Source organism: Echiichthys vipera (genome assembly GCF_963691815.1).
Source record: "Echiichthys vipera genome assembly, chromosome: X".
Taxonomy (NCBI): domain Eukaryota; kingdom Metazoa; phylum Chordata; class Actinopteri; order Perciformes; family Trachinidae; genus Echiichthys; species Echiichthys vipera.
In genome coordinates, this window is record NC_139825.1 from 38,254,107 (window position 1) to 38,271,998 (window position 17,892).

At 41.1% G+C, this 17,892-nt stretch overlaps 1 protein-coding gene across 1 annotated transcript; it reads left to right on the forward strand.

Moving 5' to 3' along the window:
• Nucleotides 1-1,786: 1,786 nt before the first annotated feature.
• Nucleotides 1,787-12,708, forward strand: cidec (cell death inducing DFFA like effector c; the record flags this gene model as incomplete). The annotated part of the gene is made up of 6 exons (XM_083939625.1): nucleotides 1,787-1,829; nucleotides 4,371-4,439; nucleotides 4,518-4,671; nucleotides 6,434-6,583; nucleotides 7,318-7,502; nucleotides 12,528-12,708. The coding sequence occupies exons 2-6, from the start codon at nucleotides 4,387-4,389 to the stop codon at nucleotides 12,706-12,708; spliced, it is 723 nt and encodes a 240-aa protein (XP_083795751.1). The 5' UTR covers nucleotides 1,787-1,829; nucleotides 4,371-4,386.
• Between the last annotated feature and the right edge of the window lie 5,184 nt (nucleotides 12,709-17,892).

Below are 17,892 nucleotides of genomic sequence, written 5' to 3' on the forward strand. Positions count from 1 at the left end.
TTTCTATTTAAGCAGTGTGACCAGTGGCAGATAAAGGTGGTCAGGGGCCCCTAAGCTACTGTTTGTTTGGGCCCCCCACATTATTAATCTTGCTTTATCAGGAGAAGAGTCCGCAACCTTGAAAAATCCTGTCAATTTAGCAATTTTCTTTAGTAGATCTTGGTTCTTTTCTTTGCTGTTCTCTGTTATCACATTTATTTTCTGACATTTTGCCACTTTACTGTCTAGAAACAGTGGGTAATGTGATCATTTGACAACAAAACTGACCTTATGAACCTGGCCACATGATGGCAGCTGATTGAGTAAATGTGTCCCATATCTGTCCAATCACTGACTTATTTTTTTTCATGTTTCTTAGGGCCCCAATAGGTGGCATTTATTTTTTCGAGTGTAGTAAATTAAAAATAATTTAAAATAGTCTGGCCAAACAGGGGCCCCTGCGCACCTCGGCCTGTGCATTAATCCGCCTTTGAGTGTGACAATACACGTGGATAGAGGATTAAGTTAGACCTACTGTCGGTCCAGTCATCAAACAATGAAACATTTCGTCCTGGCAGTGGCATGTGTAGCTTATGTGTGAGAACAGCTGTGACAGGAGTCTGTATTCTGTGGCCTTTCATCTGGACGTTTATTAAAGTCGGGTAGTACATCAAGTATCTCTGCTGTGTGTCTAATAACACAGCAGGTGTGATCCCCATTTCTTTTCTTGTTTTTATCACATTTTATCAACATTATCAGATGAACAGGGAAGCATAAACACACTATTATAGCAGCTGTGGCTCTGCTTCTTCTAAAAAAGCAGATTTAGAATTGATTTCTGTCACATAAGGTTATCCACTGTGGAGTACACAGGTGACCTCATAGCTTACATTGTGTAACATGATGTGATAACGCTGGCAGGTGTGGACACGTCACTATGAGCTGACACACCAATGTGTAAGATAACGTGGTGATGCAGTCTATGGGTGAACATTGAACGAGGTACTCATTTAGAAAATGTACAAGATTTGTTCTTCTCAGGAGTTACATCAGCCCACTGTCTCATATTCTCCTTGACCTCTAACAGAGACAAGTACAGTACCCTCTACTTCTTATCTTCTCCAACTCCTCCTTTACTGTATTTTTGTATAGCACAATTCAACAAGGTAATTCAAAGTGCTTTACATAAAACATTAAAGATTTGGCACTATAAATCAAATTGAATTGAATTGAATTGAATTGGAAAAAACACATAAAACATATAAAAGATTGAAATCAGATAAAAGATGGTTACACTTACAGAAGTTACAGTGCAGTTTACTGAAAAGCAACTGCAAACAGAAAAGTCTCCAGTCTTGATTTAAAAGAACTAAGAGTTGCAGCAGACCTGCAGTTTTCTCACACACTGAAGTTTGATCCAGCATAAAAACGCTGCCTCTCCATGAGGGATATGAAGGAAAACCAACTGGATTATTGAAGCTATCAACCGTTTGTTGTCTGTGTGGTTTAAAATTATAGAAAGTATTTGAAATTATATTTACTTGAAAACTTTATTTTTCAGGTTTATTCACCCATATTACACAAGTCATATATTCTCACTTACCCCAACTATGTCTCCGCCTATTACAAACTGAAATCCAGGGCTGTCACAGGGGAGGTTCATTGGGAGTGTTCATGGAGAATTACTCAATAAAGCTTGAAACAAGCTCAACAGTCATCGGCACAAAGTTCACCGACCAAGTGGCACAAGAAACAGTGACAAAAGGAGAGAGTACATTATCAGAGAGGTTTAGTGAAGTTAGGAGCAGCATTTCAGGATCACGACGACCACTGGATTATATTCAAACACGGTCAGGACAACAGCCTTGCCACCTTTCTATAACATACGTTTATATATGCTGTAGATGTTTGTGTTTTTATTAGAACATTATTGTGAAATCCGTTGTTTATTGAAGGAAAATTGTACAGATTCTAGTTAATTATGGCAGATGTCGACAATTTATTATTGAAATGTAAAATGTAGGCTATTAAGGGGATAGTTCAGATTTTTTTTAATTGTGGTTGTATGAGGTACAGTCATTGAATTACAAACAGTAGAGAGGAGGACAGGCACGGACGCTAAGAAATGAACATTGCTGTGGGCAGCAGCTCAATACTTTATTGTCCTGAATATGAGAGATTATAAGACGACCCTCCTTTTTTAAGAACTTTATTTCGGAAATCTTGTTTAACAAAAAATGAGTGTTTTCAATCCAGTGTCCAATTTCAAACCCAATGTTGCAATGACCTAAAAAAAAAAGAGTCTTTCTTCTCAAACCAGAAATATTCCTCTTCAGGAACCCATTGAACTCACAGCGTGATCAGTCAGTTTCAAAATAACCGATCAACAAAAACAAAACCAAGAGATACATACTGTGTGTTCTACTATATTTACTGCCATAACATACAAGTCATATTCACATTGCTGTAGATATCATAATAGTTACTGTTACTTTTGTGGTTATTTGCATCTCTGGATGTGTCTCTCGGTCCATCTGTCTGTCTCTTCTCTCTTTCTCTCTCCTTTTATTCCTGCTTGTTAAAGGGAAGGTTTTCGTTGCCACTGTGTGCAAAATATTGCTACTCAAGGGGGAATTGTTGGGTCTCTGTAAATCATAAATAAGTCAGAGAGTGTGGTCTTTACGTACTCCATATGTAAAGTTTCCTGAGATAACTATTGTTATGAATTGGCACTGTAAATACAATTTAATTGAAAATGTAATACTGTGTCTAATAGACCAGCTACGTAAATCTCCGACAATGAGCCTCCAGATGTTTCTTGGCTGTTGGACTCCGCTGCATCTATCACCATTATATTGAAATGTCATCAGAACTCCTTCCCAGTTGTCGGCTAACATGGTCGACTTTTGAGACACTTTTTGGGGGCGATCACTAGTGATAGACAGATACATCGGCTGGCCAATATTATTGGGCGATATTTGTGTTTTTTAGGGCTATCGTATCGGCCGATGCGGGTTGCTGTGTTGCTGCGTTTTTTTGCCGGCATTATTTACAGACAGGCGTCCACAGGCCACTCCATGTTGCTGGAGACGCCTTTTTTAAAGTTAAATAAATGTTCCTTTTTAAAAATTGAGACTAGGAACATTTGTTATCATCATTGTGTAATTTTTATGAGGTAAATTGAGGGAGCAAAAGTCGTAAGTCAGCTCCAAATATTGGCTGAAGAAAACCTGCAGTATCGGTCATCGGGTAAGGCTGATGAAATCCCGCGTGATCACTGTCTCTCCGTGTGTCAGGCCCCTGTCACGGTAAACTAGTTGTCTCTGTAAACAATGTCGCTGTCAAAGCTGCAGTCGGCAAGTCGAGTTGGCTCAGTCAAATTTCAAATTTTTACAACTCTCACGCCCCTCCCCCTCTACCACCAAGCTCCTCCGCTTTCTACAATTGAGTGCTCGTCAGTGCACGTGCACCGTATTCCTGTGAACGCGCCTGGGTTTTCTCTCACCAATAAACAGCATGGAGTAGACACTACATGGAGGCAGGCTGGCTAACTTACTCATAGATAGCAACTGCTAACGTCATTTAGCATATGCCTAGCTTGAGGCGTGTGCCTGTGGTATTGTAACATGCGCGAGCGTGGAGGGGGGATATGTGGCGTTTGTACGAATTGGGCCTGTGAGTCAGCTCTGCACTGAGTGGACAGGTTGATACGTGCACGTACAAACAACAGGCTCTACATGCACTTAGAGGCGCGGTTTTGTTTTAATAAAACTGGATGATTAATGTTGCTCTATTGGAGCATAGTGTCGGCTTCAGTGAATATAATCAAGCAAATGTTGTCGACTGGGACTTTAACTGTGTTGTGATTGATGGTTGGTCATGAAAGGAACTTGTTTTAGAGATTTTTGGCGCTATCTGTTGATGTCACTGTATGTTGACATATAACACCCACTCTGACTCAGCGAAGCACTTACTTGGCCTTTAAAATCTAGGTTCCAAAAATAAGACGACCCCGCTTTTTCAGGTGTATTTCCAGGAAAAAAACACTGTCTTATATTTGGGACAATATGGTATATATATATATTATTATTTATTTAAATCAGTTTAAATGTACACTATATTATTACTATACTATTTTCACCCCCTTGCCATCAGACAGCCCCATTTAAATGTATGCGGTTATCCACGCTCTCCTCAAAGCCACCAGACTCCACTGACATAAAACAGTAATTTTATCTCCCAGAACACTCCCAGGGAGTTACTGCTGCCTCAATCAGTTTGTTCGTTTGCTGGTGTAGTTAGTCCGAAAAGTCAACCAGAAACTCCTGTGAAGGTAAAATCCTGCCACAGTTACAGTCTAATGGCTAAACTGAGGCTAATTTTAATTTCAGGTCGAGGTGCTCTCCGATGGATTATGCTATGAAGTCCCTCAACCTTTTGACTCCATCTGCCCTCACCAAGTAAGAGCACCGCACCATGGGTTTGGATAGGATAATCGATTTCCTTTCAGCTTCCTTATGACTTCTATCTTTTGTCAGGTGTGTGACAGCCAGCGTCTCAGCCAGTGCCTCCATGACCCAGCAGCTGCTGTCGGGTCTAGCTCCTCGGCCAAAACCCTTCAGGGTCACAAATGCTGACCGCAGCGTGAAAAAGGGCATCATGGCGGACACGCTAGAAGATCTCATGAACAAGGTATGAAAGGGGTGTGGAGTGTTTTTTTAATTATTTATTTTTTTAAAACTTGCATTTTATCACAAATATACAAAGATAGAACAATTTGCATCGTACTTGATAAAGAGAAGATATATATATATATAAAGGCAGTCAATTATCCTTTAAATAAACAATACAATTTAAATTATAATGATGTAACATAAGAGTACTAGATACACAATAAAATAACGATATACATAAATAAATACAAACAAAGAAATTGAATTAAAAAGTGGGCTACATTTTTACATTTCTTTAAAAAAATAATGTAACTTATCAGTGTTATAAGTACATTTCTTGTTATTAATAATTTGGTTGGACTTGAAATAATTAAGAAAGAGTATTTAAAGGGCTGAGGAGCTATTGTGACGTAGTTGAGAGTGGATGATGATCAAACAGTGGCTGAAACAGTGGAAATCATTGGGTTCATAGTAGTGGTCGACCGATTAATCATTTTGGCCCGATAGGACGTTTTACAAACGATCGAGATTGAAGGATTTTGGCTCGATAGTGGCCGATGGCTGCACAAACAGCTTCTTCCCTGCTCTCTGTCTCTCTGATCACTGAGGTGCTCTTCACACACACACACACACACACACACACACACACACACACACACACACACACACACACACGCACACACACACACACACACACACACACACACACACACACACACACACACACAGACCACATTAGAGAGAGAGAGAGAAGTGACCCAAGTGAAGACGGCAACACGTGTTATTGTAAGAGCAATAAAACCTTCACGAGTTGAAAGTCAACAAACATTAGTACCATTTGTTCAACAAGCATAAAGGTGCATTTCAGCATAAACAGTGACATTTCCACCAGCACGTTTTACACGACGACAGTGCTCTTTAAAACAATCAACTGCTTGTTAAGAACAGCTTAAACGAAAGCTGTCTCTGTGTAGTCTCTGTTCTTTGTTTGCCATGAATCTTAAAATTTGGCGTTTATAAAGTGGCTTTGCTGTTGGAAACTTTACTGTTGCTGCAGTGGAAACAATATGTAGTTATATTTGAAATATAAATGAATTCCTCTTCTAAATTTATTCGTCAAAAAAAGATAATTAAAAAAAAAACATTCTTTAATAGTGATAAAGAACAGAACTTTTAAGAGTACGGATCAGATAAAGATAAAATCCCAACATACCATCCCAAGCTGGTTAGTGGTCCAAGCCTGAGAGGATGAGAAAATCACAGTTTAAATCCATTCACTACGCGGCTTTTTTAACCAGTGTTATTTTATTGCCATCATTCACAAAATGTAAAGGACCACTTAATCCCAGTTCTGTCACTCTGCGGTTACTTTCCCCAACGAGCAGCAGCAGCGGCGGAGCTTCTCCCCGTCACAATCACTCACAGGCGCTCACACTTCACAGTAGCCTGGCCCAGCAGCTCCAGCAGCTCGGTTATCGGCTTCTTCCTGCTCCACACTATCGTTATTATATTGGCCTTTAAAAATCCACTATCGGTCGACCTTTAGTCCACAGACATGGTGAGTAAAGACCTAGTGAGGAAGCATCCTGGTGTGTGAGGAGGACTAAAATGACTCACTTATCGCTGCACCAAAAGTTAATTAAAAAATATAAATCAAAGTTCACAAGACTGAGGGGTAAACTTAGTTTCTGACATTAATAATGCTTTGTGAAAACTACTCTAATGAGTATGTGCCCACATTAATTTACCACGTCTGTTCCTCTGTGTGTCTGCTCCGTCAGGTCAGCGACTCGTTGACTGTACTGTGTGTCAGCAGCCTGGTGCTGGATGAAGATGGCACAGGGGTAGACACAGAGGAGTTCTTCCAGACGCTGCCTGAAAACGCTGTCCTCATGGTCCTGGAGAAGGGCGACAAGTGGATCCCACATCCAGTATGATAATGTTTTCCTATCAACCACTAGGTGACACTGTTGATCAGCTGCAGGGGATGCTCAACATATTCATTGACTGCTTTTATTCAGTGTTTGTTATGGGGTTCTTTCACGTAGTGACTGAACAGACAGGGGAATATTTGTTTCTTTAATGCAACAGTCATGAATATGGATGACACACGGGTGTGTAGACTGAAGAATAGTACATGACTATTCAGTGACATTTAATCAGCAAATATTGTATCCCCTATAATGAATTGGGGGATGATATGTTATTGTGTAACGGCAAAATGCAGGGCAAACACCGGAGATTAGTTTCTTTAATAACCAAATTTTATTCAACAATCTGCACATGATGATACAGTGTTACTGCTGTGATTTGTGTTTTTCTCTTTAGACAGTGATATCCCCAGAGATTAGTTTCCCTCCATAATTTTTTAGAGAAGAATCAAAGGCTGGGTTGAATATTAAACAGACCCAGATGTATCATTAAATTTGAATGAGGTTCCCCCAAAAGCAATTATTTCCATAGAAATTGATGCACACAGTGATTTGCACCCTCTGGTGACCTCACATTGGCCTTGTTCCATTGTCGTTTGCTTTTCCCTTCATCATTGACAGGAGCTGCTTCGGTCGGAGCTGTGTACTGTCATTTGGCCCAGAAAATCCCACTAACAAAATATGTTGGTAACCTTTTGACCTTGACTTATGTTTCTGTTCCTGTCGCCTCACAGAGCAGCCCCTCCAGAGATCAGCTCAGTGAGTACAGGCACCGGACAGATGTGGCCAAGCTGACTTTCGACCTCTACAAAAACAACCCCAAAGATTTCATTGGCTGCCTGAATGTGAAAGCGACCCTGTATGGTGCTTATACTGTGTCCTATGACCTGCGCTGTTATGCTGCCAAAAAGATGCTGAAGTGAGTGAAATGGCCTGTCACTGTTATGTATTTGTATTTAATTGTCATGTTGATGTTTCCCCCGTAGCCCCCTGTACTTGTTTCTACGACGAGAAGTTTTTACATTGATCAGAGGTAGTTTCTCTGTGCTCATTGAAAATCTGTTTTAAAAGTGCTGAGCCTACGAGCGTGATTTGTAACATCACAACTAGTTTGGAAGTTAATCCTGGTCCAATATTCAACTTATACAAATGCAATGTACAAACGTGAAGTTGCCAGTGCATATACACAGAGAGTGGGCTGCAGTCAAGCAGGAGACACCTTCAGACTAGCAGGAAACTTTAGAAATCCAGAAAGTTTAATGAGGCAGAAGGAGTAGGCACATTTTTTAAGGATTTAGTTGTGGGAAAAACATGTCAGACACACATTTTTGTTCCAAGTAGACTATTTGTTTTAATATATGTCTGGATGGGATCTTTAACTATCTAAGACATGTTGTTTCATTCATGCAATAGTGATGCTCTGAGAGGTCACAACAGAGCGGTGGCCTACTGTAGTCTGCTGCTTTTGAGTGAGGACAAACATGTATCTTATAAATGATCCAGTAAGTGTGTTATTATATTTTAGTTCGTGTGCAAATCTAATTTTGACAACTTTAGAGCAGACAAAGCCTTGTGCATCCCCTGTGATCTTTGGTGCCCTGGACCCCAGCATGGGAACCACATTGTAATTGATGTCTGTCAAAGCATTTCTCTGGTGACTTTACTGAAGCATTATTTGGATTGCTAGTAATAGTTGAACTAGCGAGGGATAAAAATTTATCAATTTATCAGTCTTAATCCATAAAAATACCATATGGATCATCGCCTCTGCAAAGCAACCACCCACTAACAACTCAATGTTGTCTGGTTCAGATGCTTTTCTAACATATTTACACCAGCTACAGTATTGTGCACAACCCCTAACGTGTAAAGTCTAGATTAATATTTAACTGTGTATACCTGTGTGGGTGGCAGAGTTGAAATGACAGATTGCAGCAGAACAAGGGCTAGATTTCACAGGGATTAATTTTGGGAGGAGTTATGTCATCGCTGCTGAGATCTGCTGGTTTTCAGCTTTGGCATAGAGCTTGCGTGAGAGAGGATTACAGTTTTGCAAACTGGACAAATATGGGGCCTTTGTGCTTACATTGTATTCTGAGAGGTTTCTTTCTTAAATGTCTGTTTTAAGAGATTCAGTTGATGTGAGAGATGACTTGTTTACATATGTCAATAATTTTCTTGTCAGCTAGTTGTCTGTTGTGCTTGTTTAATTTTCTATGACAATTGCTTAAAATGTCTTTGCTGAAAGGGAGCAGGCTAGCAGAAAGCTAACTAGCACCACCAAGATGCGGCAGGAGCCAGGTGTAAATGGCAGTAAACCAAACAGTCCTCCCTGGAACTCTCTTGGTGCAAAGCCAAAGCACTACAGATGGTTTCCTTCAATTATGGGAGACGGTTATTAGGCAGAACCCAGCACCCGGAGACTCATCATGACACCGAGTGGCCTGCTCTCACAGGAAAGTCTCTTAAACCCCAATACCACAGAGAAAGCAACCACAGACAGAGGCTACTTAAAGAACTAAGAGCAAACTGCCCCAAGACACAGGGATTCTACTAGAGAACAGACTTACTCCACTTTCACAAGACTCAAACTGCCCAAAGAAGGCTCATCTCCCAGGACCAGAGAAAGGTATGAGGCTAAACCAAATGCTAAAGGGCTACAGGAAGAGTTAACCACTGGGCCTCAAACTCTGATACTTTTGCAGCAAGAAAAACACTGAAGGTACTCTCCAAAAGTTTCCCAATGACATGGTGTCTGATGTCTCAAAGAAGATCCTTAAGATTGCTGCTGAACATCTGACACTGAAGACTCTCATCATCCACACAGGAGCCCTTGATGTTGTGAAGCAACAATCGGAGGTATTAAAACAAGACTTCATTGATCTGATAAACAAAGTTCTGTGTTTAAATACTAAAGTGTTTTTCACTGGACCGCTAACAACAGCGAGGAAATGAGAGATTCAGCAGGCTGATGATGCTAAACAGATAGCTCAAAGACACGTGTACTGCTCAATCAATCAGAATCAGAAATACTTTAATAATCCCAGGGGGAAATTATTTTTGTTGCAAACTCCAGCTATACAAACAACATATTTAACAACAACAATATTATACAGATAACATATGTTTGTAAAAACTTAAATATAACAGTATAGATATATATATATAATATCAATTTACAATAGTAATATATACAAAAGTACTGTTATAATGTACAAAGTACCGTAAAATGTGCAAAGAACAGATTGTTTAGGATTGAGTCCGTATTACAGAGAGGGGGTAAAAGACTCTCCAAGGGATGCGATGTATAGTTTATTGACCACAGGCAGGAAAGATTTCCTGTGGCGCTCTGTGGTGCATCTGGGTGCGAGGAGTCTTCTGCTGAAGGTGCTCCCCTGCTGGGCCAGTGTGTCGTAGAGAGGGTGGGAGACATTTTCCAGGATAGACCTGGACAGCATCCTCCTCTCTGCAACAGTCGCCAGGGTGTCCAGCTCCTCCCCACAACATCACCGGCCCTCCTGATCAGTTTATTCAGTCTGTTGGTGTCTGCGACCTTCAGCCCACTGCCCCAGCATGTGACAGTGAAGAAGATCACACTGGCCACAACAGACTCATAAAACATCCTCAGCACCGTCCGGCAGATGTTAAAGGACCTCAGTAGACTTTGACCCTTCTTGTAGACAGACTCGGCTTTTCTAGCCCAGTTCAACTTATTATTGAAGTACACCCCCAGGCACTTATACTCCTCTACAGTGTCCACAGGGACAGCCAACTATTGCTGAGTCATCAGAACACTTCTAAAGGAGGGTGAAGAGAAAGGGAGAGAGGACATTCCCCTGTGGGGCCCCAGTGTTGCAACTGTGAGACACACAGTCCTGTAGGCGTACATACTGTGGTCTGCCCATCAGGTAGGATGAAGGATTGACCATGAAGGACAGCGGACTCAGATAGAACCTGCAACTTCACCATCTTCACCCCAACAAGTGGATTATCACCAAAAACGGAAGTCTCCCCCACCTCCAACAGGAGACTCCCAGCGTTCACCCACCCAGACCCCCCCCCCCCCAGACCCCACCTAGCCCCCAACTCTCTCCATTTAGTCTTGACTCCCCGTTTTTGTTATTCCCTGATAGGATGAAGAGCCTCGTCAATACTGGAATCCAACTAACACCACGCTAGGATCTCATCCCCCCCACCAAAAGTCAGAGTCACTTTTGGTCTCTTCCAACATGTGAAAGGGCCCACACACACTCAAGGCCACACTCTGGATCTGGTTATCTCTAGAGGTGTTGACATTACTTCTGTTGATATCAAGGACATGGCTCTTTCTGATCATTTCTGTGTGTTCTTTGACTTACAGATAACTCCAAGCATTCAGTTAACCTCTGTGTAAGAAAAGGTACATAAATGAGAATACCAGTGTTAAGTTTAGGCAAGCTATAGCAATGTCACCAAGTGTTAGTGCAGAGACAGTTGATGAACTCTTGGATAATTTCAATTGCAAAATCTCAAATGTCATTGATACCATTGCACCGATTAAAACTAAGATGACCTTGACCAGACATGGAGGAACACTATGACAGTAAAGGCTCTGAACACAGAATGCAGGAAATCAGAGCATAAATGGTGAAAAAAATGTCATTTTAACCACGGGTTATTCAAGGCTAGACAGCAACACTTTTCTGAAATGATTAATAAGAACATCAACAACACTTGCGCTGTGTTATGGTTGATAAGTTTACAACCCCCCCACAAGAGATCCACAGAAAAATGCGACGAATTTACTTACTTTTTCAGTGAAAAAAAATCAAACCTATAAGGCTAAATATCCACACAAATCAGCAAAATAATACAATCATGCTATCCCTAAAATCTCCCAGGAATAATTGCCGACCCTGAAATCATTTTCCTATGTAGCAAATCCAGATGGTTGAGTGGAGCTAGGCGGAGTCAAGAACTTTTATGACCTCAGACATTGTAAAATTTCCCGTATCCAACAATTAGGAGTCGGTGGAGAAACATGTTTCCATTTAAGGAGAATGTTACTATGGCGAGCAGCATGGTGAAGGCCATGACACGTTACGTAGTAATGGGCAGATTTTTCCAGTAGACTTTTTGACAAATTTCAATCAGGCTTCCGACCTCACCATAGTACAGAAACAGCTCATATTAGAGTGTTAAATGACATAAGGTTGAAAATTGAATCAGGCAAGGTGTCACTCGATCGGATTGATCTGATCGAGTGGCTATGATATTTGGAGTTCATCAGGGGTCAGTTCTTGGACCCCTTTTGTTCAACTTATATATACTGAAATATTCTGCAAATTCTGCATCCCTGGTTAGCACCATTCATTTAGCATAACGGCAAAGTAGGCTGAACCGAGAGTTAGCTTCAGTTAGTTAGCCGCCTTGGCTGCTACATGCGATAGTGGCGAATGAAGCGATGATCAAAAATGTAAACAAATGTGAATAAGCTACGCGATACAAGCTTCTGAAGCGATTATATTTGTGTGAACGCAACATTAGGCTGCACACAACTGGAACAAACTACCAGCAGATCTGAAATCAGCCCCAACTGTGAGCACTTTTAAACCAAGGTTAAAAACATTTCTCTTTTCATGCGCTTATAGCTGAAATCTTTCTAATAACTTTGAACTTTATCTATTTTCTCTTATTTTACGTTTTTTATTCTTATTTGCCCCTGTGTTTAACTGTGTTTATTTTACGTTTTTTGTTTTTATTCTGTTTTAAAAAAATGTTTTGTCTTTATGTAAAGCACATTGAGTTGCCTTGGAATGAAATGCGCTTTATAAATAAAGATTCCTGGCCTTGTCTTCCTAATATTCTCATACAGTACATATGTATATCCCAAGTTGTTTGTTTAGCTGTCTCCACAGATGGGAATTTCCTATGTATGACCACTCTTTCTTGTCTCTGTTTCCAGGGAGGCTCTGCGATGGACCATCTTCTCCATGCAGGCCACAGGCCACATACTGCTGGGCTCCTCCTGCTACATCGAGCAGCTGCTGGAGGATGAGGAGCGAGCAGAGAAAAACCTAATGCTGCCACAGGAAAGCAGGATCAGTCAGCTGCAGAACATGCTGCTGGGAAAGATATCCCAGTGATGAGTGACTAGAGCTGACGATGGTTGAGAACACACATTGTCCACTCTTAGATTTAGGACACAGATGAAACTGGTTATCTCTACGTGCTCGTGTCACATTCTCCTGTGCAGTTTGTGGACATTTCAGACATTGCAACAGTCTCACAGTCACTTTCTTGTTCTGTTACATTTTTTTGCCTCATATATATGTAGAAACAGATACCACAAGTTATTCATCAGAAAGCACTTTTACTCCCTGCTGTAACTTTTTGTCCTATGGAGATGAATTAATAAAACACATTTAATTTCCCTGCTCCTGAAAGTCAGTTTAAGTCTGCATACAGTAGGTCTACAAGTGATCTTAAATGTGCACAGTGAGCTCATTAAGCTGGCTATGTGTGTGTGTGTGTGTGTGTGTGTGTGTGTGTGTGTCTGTGTGTGTGTGTGTGTGTGTGTGTGTGTGTGTGTGTGTGTGTGTGTGTGTGTGTGTGTGTGTGTGTGTGTCAAAGTCAGTGTAATTGGTAACAGGTCCAGCTGTCTCTCCCACGCTTCACTAATTGTCCCCTGGCCTGCACTGTCCTGTCAGCTGCAGCCTTTTTCTGCCTTAGAAAATCAGAGGAAGAGCAAGCAGCTGCAGGGGGCGAGGGGACGGAAGCAAATCATTAAACTGAGAGAAAAGAGAGAAGAGCAATTTTTGCCATCTTGTCATGGAAGGTGGCAGCAAAAAGCTGAGGACAGATTTTGAACAAAATTGGCTGTCCGATATACTCTGAAGAAGATCTGTGTCTGAGGTATATATTCAGTAGGTCAAGAGTTTGAGTCTCCCCTGCCTTATCTATTGGTTTCTTTTCTGTCCATAAAAAATATTATAACCAGAAAGAATAGAAACCGCTCCAGAATCTGTCATTTCTGATTCAGACCATGCTTACGATATTATGATATATACCCCACATAATATCAGTTGGTTTATTGTTTGCTAATGTATTGAAGTATATGGATATTAAAATGTGAAGTTTATTAACATAAATAATCAACACATTTTACTATTTTCTATTTGTATGTCTTATGGATGCATGGACGGTAGTTGCAACAATGCAGGTGGTAGTAGCTCAGTCCATAGGTGACTGGGCTGGGAACCGGAGGTTCGCTGGTTCGAGTTCCTGTGAGGACCATGAATAGAGTGTGGACTGGTGGCTGGAGAGGTGCCAGTTCATCTCCTGGGCACTGCTGAGATGCAGTTGAGCAAGGCACTGAACCCCCAACTGCTCGGGGCGCTGGTCACTGGCAGCCCCCTCGCTCTAACATCTCTCCATTGGTTGCATGTATATAGGTCCTGTCTGAGCATGTGTGTGTATTTCGGGCATGTGTGTGTGTGTGTAATATGAAAAAAATACCAGAGTGAAAATTAAATCTCCCCATTCGTGGGACTGATAAAGGAATTCTTCTTCTTCTTCAAACACAACATAAAAGTGAACAATAGTCATGCTCCATTCCTTTGTTTGCACAGAAATGAGTCATGTGTTGCATGCCGCTTGTCTCATGCTTTAATCTACATTTGTTGTGCTTCTGTGTGCGGATGTCTTATGGAAAAAATGCTGCAGCTTGTGTACTAACTAAAACAAATTGAAGAGAACATATTTCTCCTGTATTAGCTTCTTTTCACTGGCTACCTGTAAAATCTAGAATAGAATTGAAAATCCTTCTCCTTACCTACAAAGCTCTTATTGGTCAGGCTCCGTCGTATCTTAGAGAGCTCATAGTACCGTATTACCCGACTAGATCTCTGCGCTCTGAGAATGCAAAGCCTTCAGCTACCAAGCTCCTCTCCTGTGGAACCAACTCCTAAGTGTTATTCGGGAGGCAGACACTGTCCCCATATTTAAGAGTACGTAAAAAAACGTTCCTCTTTGATAAAGCTTACAGCTAGGGCTTACGAGCCCCTCGCTATGTTGTTATTTTTAAGATGATTTTGTCAAGACAGATGGCTGTCCTCCATACTCTATGGAGGAATTGATGGGTCTATGTTAATCATAAATAAGTCATAGAGTGTGGTCTATACCTACTCTGTAAAGTGTCCTGAGATAACTTTTGTTATGATTTGGCACTGTAAATGAAATTGAATTGAATTGAATTGAGATGCTCCAACTAAAAAAACAACAACCGTGCTATTGTTGAATTACATTTTCAAGTTTACATTTTCATTTTGATATGGTCTTGGCCCTCAATAGCCAGACTCACAATGGAATTTTTTTTTCTTTTAATAAAGGATCCAAATTGTGGGCAGCTGGTGGCACAGTGGTTAGAGCAGTTGCCTCATGTAAAGAGGCTGAAGGTCCTCAGGGCAGCGGCCGTGGGTTTGACTCCCACCTGCGGCCCTTTGCTGCATGTCTCCCTCTCTCTCTCTCTCTCTCTCTCTCTCACCCCATTTCCTGTCTGTCCTATATAATAAAAGGCTAGAAAAAATGCCAAAAATAACAAAGTCTGTACAACTGACCTTGAATCAGCAGCCAGGAAGAACTTGACCAGTTCTCAATCAATCAATCAATCCTTTATTTGTTAGGGACAGTGCACATTAATGAACAACGATAACAACACATCACTGTAAAAGTGCCGGATTATAGCAAAGATGCTAATTTGCATCCGTAGTCCCTGCTAAAAAAAATTGAAAAAATACAAATACTACTAAATAAATAAATAAATAAAATACAAATAGAAGAGACAAGACACACCGCACAATACATGACATACTCAGGAGGACACCAGACCCACATAGGATAAAACAATGAAATAAAACGTAATGTGCAATATGACACAGTCGAGTCAGTGGTCGCACTTTTGATTTGATTTAAACCACTTTTTGAGTTGACCTTTAAAAGATGAATATGTGGGGCGTTCCCTTATTGTGGAGGGAAGACTATTCCCCCCCTACAACAGACAACACATTCTTCCCAAATGCAGTGCGCCTGTGGGGGATCTCACAGTGTCCTCTAACACAAGCCCTGGTGCTCAGACCTTCCAGAGTCCTTTTCTTTATAAATTCAGTCAGTGGTGGTGGAGTGAGACTAGGGAGACTTTTATATACACAACACGCAAATCTAAATGTTTTAAAATTATGGAAACTTAAAAAATTGTGTTTTTTAAGAGTCTTGCAGATGTGGTAGGAGAAGGTTTTTTTATCCAAAACCAAACAACAGCCAAAGTCCCTCACAATTTAAAGTCGGACAAGGCTTGACAAGTTAAGACTTCATCAAAGTGGACTCTGCTGCATGTCTCCCCCCCCCCCCTCTCTCACCCCTTTTCATGTATGTCATATCTTATAAAAGGCTTGAAAACTGAAAAAAAAGGATCCAAATTGATGCAGCAGACCCCCCCAAAAAATCAAATATTCTTCTTCCTTGGCAAAACCTGGGCCTACATTACCCATAACGCAACAGCAGCCACATAGTCTACAGTCTTTACCGGCTAATGTTGCTTCCAGCAGCCTCAATCAGAGATGAGGGGTGGGCCACACATCTACACAGCTCACTTCTTTCTAACTCCACACCAACACATTTGTTTCAGACTTGTGGCCTTCACACCAAACTGATGCTATATGATATATATTTAGGCTATTGTGAATATTAATTTTGCCCAGAAAAAAAACGGGACTGGGATTAAATTTCTACCTCAAAGAAAACCTTTTTTAACCTTTGATCTGAATGAGCACAATAATACATCCCTCCTCCTCCTCCAGTCAGTCAGTAGAAGTCGTGCTGACAGCAGGGTCCTCTGTGCATCCAGCAGGAGCCTGAGCTGAGCCGTGTTGTTGCCAGTGGCCCCCGGTGGAGCTGTTGCTGCAGCTGAGCATGTGCTCGGCTGCTCCAAAGGACTGAAGCGACGCATCCCATCAACACAGACACACACACACGTTGCGGGCATGGATCGCTGAGCGCACGGCTCCGACACAAGAGGTAAGAGTGCACTTTGCTAAAAGAATCCATGTGTTTCTCATTCTGCAATGTCTCAGTATTTGGTACAGCCGTTAGAGAAAGGCATTTTAGTGTAAGCTTGCACAGCGGCTCTACAAGTAGTTTGCACGCAGGCAGAGATCATCTGTCGAGTCCAACAATAACTTTAAATTGACAAATAGTTTTAAGAGAGGGGCGTGCAACTAATTATTACTAATTAAAAGCCTTAATTTACATTGGTTGAACTTTTACGCAGCGTAACCTAAACGATTTTAATCCAGTTATAGATATTTAACACAATCTTCATAAACCTTCTTTAATGCATATTGTATCAAACTTTCTGTGTTTAGACTACTTGATGCGAGGATGGTTACGTCCATTCCTCCTGCATACAGCGCTCCGTATGCTGTTCGGCACCAAGCTCCGCGAAATATCGATTTAGCAGAGGAATCAGGGTTTTATTAGAAACCACGGGCTGTGTGTGGGAGTAGGTGCTTGACACAGTTACGGGCTCTGAGGCTGTTTCTCCCACGCTCCTGGGGGAGTCTTCACCGCGCTCCGCTGGAAACATCTCACCATGCATGACTGTAGTTTACATCAAAGCGTGGTTGACTTGGTTTGGATGTTGTGTTTGCGATGTTTTGCATGAGTGTTTTGTTGTGTGTGCCAACAGCTTAGGGGCCAAACATGCCTTAAAATATCTTTAAACTGCATCAAACTTTTGTAATATATTCTCAGTGCCTGTCAGAACTATAGTTCTTTCTCCCCTTCTCAGCAATTTTATGGAAGAATCTCCTAAACACAGCTTTGATTGAACAGTTTAATAAACAACTTTAATCCATTTTAGGGCAGAATGACGAACACTTAGGACTTGGTCTGTGAAACATCTAATCAGTTGTTTAAAGCAACTACAATTATGCAAAGTACACCTTGATATGAAATATTTTAATGTATACAGTGCACTTAAAGGAGTTTGTTCCCAGGTCTTTCTTTAGCTACTTATTTTATCCAAAATGCCAAAATGGTTGCAGATTCTTATTTACTTGTTTGTTCTGTTATTTGAATTTTAACTTTAACTTTTTTTGTTTTTGTACCTTTGGTTGGCAAAACAAGCAATTTATAATCATAACTAGGGATAGACTGATATGGATTTGTTAGGACAGATGCCGATACCGTTTTTTTTTTAATCAGCCTTAGCTGATGACCGTTAAGGGCTGCCGATTTTCTTTAGCCGTCCGCAGCTGCCTGTGGACACCTGT